Raw genomic sequence first — 8,793 nt, forward strand, 5'->3', positions numbered from 1 at the left:
CTTTTACATTTTTATGTAAAAGAAATGTGTTGCTATGACACATAGCAACACATAAAAAAAATCAACCTTAAGCTTTTACATGCTAGCTTTTTAAAATCTGCACCACAAAGGGGCTGTACACAGGGATGTACAGTAAGCCTTGAACAGACTTATTTTTACCTCATCAGTACACATATGACATTTTCTCCCCAGAATGCGTACAATATGCGACACTGCCAATAAATGTCATCATCATCACAGAACTAGTTTGTGACCCAGATATTTAGTTTTTGAACAAACTTTTGCCCCAACAGAAAAAAAAAAAAAATCAGGAAAACAAAGTTCTTTGTCTGCCTTAGTCCTTCATAACAGTTTTCTTAGCATTATATTTCACATCATATCTCAACCCACAATCAGAGCAGATATTCAGTCGCTGCTGAAATCCAGCACTGCTGGGTGAGAGGACAGTCAGGTCATCAGCATACATAAAGTGACTGACCAGAATATCACCAATCATACATCCAGTTTTACAGAGGTTCATTTCATTTGACAGGTTGTCCATGTACAAGAGGCAGGTGAAGGAAGCCCAACCTGACGCCCACCATTACTCACACCGAAGGAAGCAGAAATGTTATTGGCCCATTTTACATGTGTTTTCTGGTTAGAATACCAGTAAACTAACATTGTTTTAATACTATGTGGAAGCTCCAGGCTCTGGATCTTTACTGCGTTGATTCATTGTTTTTGGCCTCTTTAAAAAAAATAAAAACTTCATAGATTCATAAAATTCTGCATTGAAAATATGAAATATTTCATCCACTTGAGATGAAATATTTAGCCACCATTTTAGCAGATAAATGCATATTTTGACCTTTTTTCTATATAATAAATCATTTTCACCATCAGAATTTGGAGTAAAAAACTCAGACCCTTTATATTGATACCAACTATAAAGTAATACAAATCAAATATTTTAACGTTTTTAAAATATTAGTTTCTGTTTTTTGTATTATTGGTTTTCTTAGCAATCTGATCAATCTTCTAGTCTCCAATATGTCTGTTTCCCTCTCTTTAACTGAACTCTGAACAAGAATCCAGAAATAAAGTTATCAAAACTTAATTTAATTAATCATATTTTGTGATAAGTAGGATGCATCCTTTATAAAATATATTTTGATTAGATTTCAGGAATAATTTGAACACAGAAACCATGTCTGAAGACAAACAGTGGTCAACATTTGGTCTATTTCAATTAATTCTCATTTTTATATTCGTATTTCAAATGTCATTTTAAAACATGTTGTAGAATCTACATTTCAATCTGTTTTATCCACATTAAACATAGTAATTGAAAATAATTGAAATTTTGATGACTTTTCTTGATTGTACAGTAGTACTTATGTAAAACAAAAAAAAAGGATGGAAAACAGATGCATTATAGTTTTCTTGATATAAAAAACGAACCCTGGTAAATATGTTTTATCATACAATGTCCTGAAATATTGAGTTAGAAACACAAAACATTTACAACAAGAGGTGGTAAAAAAAGTGAAGGAACATTGAGTCCACATATCTTTATCTACTATTGTTCCTTCAAATTTGAACCTATTATCTAAAATTATCAATCAGCACAATCTGAGTGCAGACTGACACAAAAAGCTTGCACAATATTCCACCACAGTATTATATTTTTTCAATGTATTTTATGCTAAATAAGGTAATTAACAGTTTTAAAAAGTTCCATGCAAGTTTCATTGATTGACTGTAAAAAGTCACATTTTCAACAGGCTATAAAAAGTAGCTTGTTGAAATGCCACTATTCTGTGATGTACCCTGGTCTGTAAATATTTACAGTTGAGACTCAAAGGAGCTTTTCATGTTACTGAGCTGCCATAAAATAATTCATGCTTTCCCATTCTTGTGGCTAAAATGTTTCAGCTATTAAAGTGTATGCATGTTCTCACAATGCTTTAAGGGCCTAACAATCTTGTTGAGTTTATGTGGCGTCAACAACTCGGAGCTTCCTTTAGTTTTTGAAAACATTGTTGCCTTTAGCTGCAGGTGCAGCAGAAATTGAATGTGAAACGATGGAAAATATTCAATTAACACACTCACTTAGTGTGAATCAAGGTGTCAGCTCCAGCACCAGTGAGTTTGGACATACCCATTACATACTGAAAATATTTTTTGAGAAACTGTCATTAAAATTCATCTTAAATTAAAGCATTTAGCATAATTATTATTATTATTTTATTCTTTTTTTTTTTTTTACTTAACTTTGATCTGGATCAGTGGGTTTATATTCCCTAAAAATAATCAAAGACGTTCTACTTTCTGAAACTTTGAGGTATTGATCTAAATCCCTAATTGTTAACTTTTACTCTGGACTTTATTTTTTGTAGAACAACATTACACTGCACAGAGTTGCTTTTCTTCTTCTTCTTCTTCATTTGTGCCACTTTTAACTTTCTGCCTCTGGATTCTCAGTCATGCCTGATCTTGCTCCAACTCTTGTAGTTTCTCCACAGGTTAAGTGTTAATTGACTGATCCTGCACAGATCTCTGTAATATCTTCATAGTTCCTACATCACCTTTTCCAGGGTTAAAAAGTGGGAACAGTTCACCTGTGAATTTTGCTGCCAGAGATCCAATCAGACATTTCTCTTCCACATTATAGAAGGAGATTTTTCTGTTGTCAAAGTTCAAATACACACCGACTGTTTTTGGATTTGACTGGACATAAATGAATGTCTCTGGTTCAGTGTTAAACTGAACAGTATCCTCCTGGTTGGGGCAAGAAGACAAGAACCAGAAACCATTTTTTGTGGTTGGAGGGAAACTTGCATCATGAGGGATTTCATGTTTATCTGTAACTCCGATCCACCAGGACTTCTTGAGGTCTATATCTGTATTTGCTAATGAAACCTCCCAGTAGTGTCGTCCAGAAGAGAAACCAGGTGATCCTCTGACTGCAGTGAGACAAGTGACTCTGTCTCCATCTGGAAACTCTGCATCAGCATTATCTCTCAGTATAGAATCCTCCATTTTTATTAGCTTATTGCCTGTGTCCACCAGTTGAACATTCACTGTTAAAAATTGAAAATTAGATTATAATCAATATAATCATGAAGAAAAATGATAAATGAGAATAATATTAAATAAATGTAAAATTACCATAATGCTTGGATGCTTCTGATAGAGTCGTTGGCTGCCGTGTTTCTGGACAGAAAAGCAAGAAGAGAAACATCTTAGAAATGTGATTTTGTATTATAAAGGTTTTGATTTGACTCTATAAACACAGGCAGCTTCAAATACTGCGTCCTACCTGTAGGCAGAAGTGGTTCATTCTCTAAGGGGAAAATGAAAAAATAAATGCAATTTTAGCTCTTTTATGTCACAAGTACAAAAACTTTAACACTATCTAGCATTGAACAGAGACAATTTGAGTTAGAAGAAGATGAGAGATTTGTAGGACTGAAAATCTGTACCCAACACTGTATAGATGTGTAATATGTTCATGTTTTTAATGTGTCCATTTCAACCTTTCTATCATTTAGGGCAAATCAAATTAACTTTAGTGTGATTAAATGCTAAACTTCTGATCACTAGAATGAGTTGGAATGTCTGCATGATTGGACTGTATTGGCTTCTTTTGTGAAGTGCCTTCAGATGATAGGCTGTGAATTGGCACTATATAAATAAATTATGTTGAACTGAAATTAATTAAACTGACTCACACAGAGAAAGAAGTGTGAATGAATTTTGTCTGGTTTCTTACCTCCATCTGTGTTCATACCCCCTGAAAAATAAAGATTAAACTTTAGGAAGTGATTCTAAATCCATTATGACTTATTGTCACATTTGTTGTTTGTGTGAAGATGTTACACAGTGACTTTTAGGATGTTTAGATGGATAAAAAGGTTCATATTTTGACATTTAGGTTGACGATTTTATTTAATGTATTTAATTCATTCTTAGACATTTAAATAAATTTAAATATTAAATTACCAGTTTCACTGGCAATATATGAATACATTTTATTTATTTATTTCTAATTTTTGCATTATGGAATATTACTGTGGAGAAAACAAGTATAAACATTTTTTTTGTTAATTCAATTCTTACGTGGTCAAGAGAAGAAATTTTAAATCCCAGTATCAAAGCAGACTTACTGTCATTTCTAAATGTTTGAATTTTTAGCCACAATTAATATAAAGTCTTGATGTGCAGAGCATCTGAATAATAACTGCCTTGTTAGTATATACCTAAAAATACTGAAAATATTTATTTCTATATATAATAAGCTAATGCTGCTATAAACCCCATGACTTTCTAAATACTTCTCCTGTGATAGTTGGTAATTATGATGATAGTTGGTCTCTAAAGTTCTCTAACAAACCAGTGAGGCTCAAAGAACAGCTGGATTTATACTGTGATTAAAATAAATGCATTTGGACTCTATTTGCTAATTAGATGACTTACACATGCATTAAGTTGCACAAGTTTTTAATTAGGAATAGCAGAGCAAATGGGACTCAAAACAAATGAATATCAGTCTTTTCAAATGTTTGTTTTCAAAGATATTTAGAAACCATGTATCATTTTTTGTTCCAATTATGTCCTTCTTTGTCTTATTTTATCATGTAAAATCCCTTCAAAAAACACATTAAATTTGATTCTAATGTGAAAAAGGGATAAATACTTTTGCAAGGCACTGTATTATTTAAACATCCTTGAGGTTTTAATAATTGTGCTATTAAATCTCATGAGGAGTTTTCTCAGCGATAAATTGGAAATTTTTTAACAAATGTAAGTTTTGCTACTGAAGTCTGAAAACAATAAAACAAAACCAGGTGGTTATCTTTTTAATCTAAGAATGTCATTTTGTGTTTGCTGTGTTTTCTTTACCATCAATTGTGTCTTCTGGTAATTGGCTCTTGTTAGCTGAAATAAAAAAAAAAACATATTACAAGATATTAAATGAATACTCATTAAAATATCACCATGCTTTAAATGTCAAGTATGAGTGCTCTCTGACTTAAATCAAGCAATTACCTTTATTCTTGAAGCACAAGAAGTACAAGAATAAAAATACAACTAATACTGCTGCCAGAAGTGTCCCAAGGGCCACCAATCCAACTACGGACCATTCTGCCTCTAAATAAAGAGCAAACATTGTAAAATAAAATAAATAAAATATTTCTCATAAAAGGAAACTTGAGAGTAAAACCACATACCTCTTTTGGATGATACAGGATTTTCCAGACGCATTCTGGTCTCCTTAGGTTCTTCTTTGAAGAGCCCAACAGAGCAGGAGACCTCAAAGGGACTGGAGACCAGAACCCAACTATGGACTGAATAAAAACCAGCAGAGATTTTGCTAAACATCACATTAGCAGGTGTGAGAGCTGTTTTGCTGTCTGACCAGCTCAGCTCAGGCTCTGGATACCAGCCGTCAGATTGGCAGCTCACATTAACTTTGTTATGGTCTTTCATCACTGCTGACAGGAGAGGTTGGTGTCCAGTTTCTGGAATAAGAAGAAGATGATCATTTGATGTGGAAATCATTCTGTTTGGTTTTGTTCTCCTTCTGTTTCATGGTTCTCACCTGTAACACTCAGACTAATAGTTGCACTGTCAGAATCATCAAAGCTGCTGACAAGGCATATATATTTTCCAAAATCTTTAATTGTGATGTTTTCCAGTTTCAGGCTGACATCACCTGCCTTTAATCCACCTGATGTTTCTTCCTTTAAGCCGAATGAGACTCGGCCAGCAAACGAAGCTTTCTGGGATGAGTGGTCGAAAGTTCTTGCCTTATAAAGCAGGAGTGGAGTATCATACGGATCACCCCAATGATACCAGCGCACCTCCATATCTTCTGCACTTTGAGAGGAAGTGAGCCAGCAGGGTAAGATGGCTGTATGGCCTCGCTGGACTGAGACATGAGACTTTACTGAAACCGTGAAAGTCTCTGAAACTGAAAAGAAAATCAAAATCAGAGTCATCTTTTCATTTTGTTCTGGTATTAGAGTATGTTAAGTGTTTCAAAGTAAAAAGTTCCCTTAATTTCAAGTCTTTTTCAAGTTTCTCAGTAGACCAAATGATCTATATAATCAATTTCCAAAACAATAAATTATAATGATAGTTGAGGTTCTACATGGTAAACATATAAGCCACTACAATGTGGTTGGGAACTGATTTTTTTTTTTTTTGGCTGTTTGAACTAGATTTTTCTAAACTGTTGGTTCCAAAAGACCATGATTTCTTTTTTTTAGTATTGATTTCTATGTTAATACATTAACATAAACAACACTTTATTAGAAAATTGTGATTCGTTTATTTACTTTTTTATTTCATGAATGAGTCTAATCATTCTCTATATGGGCACAAAGAAAACTGCAGTGTAACATGCAGAGCACATGCAAACCTCCAAAGCACCGGAGGAAGATAAGTTAGCAAAACAATGTCACAAAAAAGGACTTATCCTTCAGCGGAAGACAAAAGATAGAGTAAGAATTAAAAAAACAAGATAAAGGTATGTTTGTATTTCTCTTTGTAATATAATGTTTATCAAAATTATTTGTGGAGCTGCTCAATGAGAAATAGGTTCATAGTGACTTTGAAAGGTCCAGTTCAACAGCCAAACATTCATCATCATTATCATCATTATCATCATCATCATCATCATCATCATCATCATCATCATCATACACATAAAAAAGTCCATAGCAAAAAGGTAAATAAGATAATAAAAATAAAACAATTAAATTAAAATAAACACAGCACATAATAATGTTCACTGAGTCACAAATAAATGACGACACCAGTGGTTCCTCAATCTTGAGGTAAATGTGACTGTGCTAAGTGCAGGGTTTACTAGAATTGAAATTATGTTATTGCATGACACAGATAATCTACAAATGCATTTGTACATAAGATTTCTGAGTACAGCTGGACATATGGGTATAGCATTATGTACAAACGTATGTCTGAATGCCTCATATAACTTCTGCATGCTGCTTATTTTGTATTAAAAAAGCAGCACTGCCTACAGATGGGCAGTGTACAGTGGAGTACAAAAGTTTTAAGAAGAGCTATCTTTGCAGAGGACGAACACATACCAGATTTTCTCATCAGCATATTCGATTACATCATTCAATATTGGTGCCAAGATTGTCACAAAGGTAATGATTTATGAAATGTTCCAAGTATTTAACTTCATTTCACAAGTTGCATATGCTTATATTGATCCATATGATAGCATCTTTGTATTTGTGTGAAACTGAATTTTAACTTTAAATGAGTTGACTCTTGTGGTTGGTTCTATATATTTCTGATATTTTTTATTATTATTCAAAATGGCATGTTTGATAAGGTTTGATAACAATAATTAAAATTTCACACTGATTGATATTGTCTAGCAAAAAGTTTTTACATCAGGCTACATGGCTACTACATTAAAATATAGAGATGAGTGACTCTAAGCTGTAGTTGGTGATATGTTGTTTACTGCTGAGCATTATCATTTATGTGGATAAAACAAACAACATTTTTACATCAGTTTATAAGTTATGTGAAATGTCTGCAGGGCGACTGTTGACATTATTTGAAGGGTCAGAATCAGCCCAGTACCGTTCCACATTGTCAGGTGAGAAAGACTCACCTGGTATAAATTAAAATTTTAACTATTGGAAATACACCTAAGAGAAATTAAGTTTAATCAAGTATGTTAATTAATATGTGTGTATGTATTCCATCTTAAGTCCAGTACATGCTAGTTTTTTGTTGCTTTTATTACCAACAGGTGATACATGCATATAGGATAAAATGCAACAATCACAGTTAGAGATGAATTGCATTTATGACAGGTGTGCGAATGAGTTAATCGTCTGACTGCTGCAATCCACATCATTACCAGAAATTCAGGGCCCCAAAACCAAATTTCGCTTTGGGCCCCATGGAGGAGTGGGCCGGTGTTCTGATTCAAATCGAGCTTGAGTGTACAAATAAGGAAGTTGACTTTAGTATTATAAATGAGGCAAACTCCATATGAGTTTTAAGATCTGGTGATGAAAACAAGGTTTTATCAGGAAAAGTCACTTTAATGGATAAATGAAGAAGTCATGCAGACATGGACTCTTAGGGGAATGCTGCGGTATAAATAATGATGTGGGGAGTCGGAACTTACCGGGAGCAGCACAGCCGAGTGAGGAAAGAAAACCCAGAAACCAAAAGTAAATCATCCGATTACCTGGGATAGAAAAAAAATATTAATAAGAAACTGTACGAGTTATAACAAGATTGTGTGTCAATCCTGTTTGTAGTAGGAAAACAAACAGGATTGACAACTCATGACATGACGAGATCAGCTTTACGGAATGAAATTTAGGTCACATTTACCTGTGAAAGCAGCGATTGTAACTCTCGGTTTACCCATTGGGTCCCAGTGAATCAAAGGTGACATAAATGTAGCCACTAAAAAGCATTGATGATTCCTCCTGGGTTTTAGACGTGATTCAAGTCCAGGAGGGACGAACTGATACCTGCTCGCTTCTGTGGCTTAGTTATAACAAAACAAGGCGTGAAACAGACGTGAAGAGAGACTGCTACGTTTAGTTTTGATTTAGGTATGCAAAGGTGTGACCAAACTTGTTAAGCCACTATCTACAAAAAGTGTCATAAGGAAATGTGGCTTAAGTGCCTATGACTGAAAAACATTTAATAAGGTTTACATCTTCACTACTTTTCCAGTAGCTTATTTAAAAGGTTGCAAATGGTAAATAATGTTTTTTTAAAGTAAGCCATCATCAG

General features: G+C 33.8%; 1 protein-coding gene across 1 annotated transcript; it reads right to left on the reverse strand.

Annotated features, from left to right (window-relative positions):
• Window positions 1-2,415: 2,415 nt before the first annotated feature.
• On the reverse strand, window positions 2,416-8,767 carry LOC106949749 (butyrophilin subfamily 2 member A2-like). Its single transcript, XM_015036226.1, has 10 exons — window positions 8,383-8,767; window positions 8,171-8,233; window positions 5,588-5,959; window positions 5,217-5,507; window positions 5,035-5,136; window positions 4,888-4,923; window positions 3,758-3,778; window positions 3,305-3,328; window positions 3,154-3,198; window positions 2,416-3,065 (listed from the first exon to the last, which is right to left on the reverse strand). Exons 1-10 carry the CDS (start codon window positions 8,444-8,446, stop codon window positions 2,509-2,511), a joined length of 1,575 nt encoding a protein of 524 aa, XP_014891712.1. The 5' UTR covers window positions 8,447-8,767; the 3' UTR covers window positions 2,416-2,508.
• Window positions 8,768-8,793: the final 26 nt, after the last annotated feature.

Source organism: Poecilia latipinna, unplaced genomic scaffold (assembly GCF_001443285.1).
Source record: "Poecilia latipinna isolate Pla-1442-1.1 unplaced genomic scaffold, P_latipinna-1.0 Scaffold361, whole genome shotgun sequence".
NCBI classification, from domain to species: domain Eukaryota; kingdom Metazoa; phylum Chordata; class Actinopteri; order Cyprinodontiformes; family Poeciliidae; genus Poecilia; species Poecilia latipinna.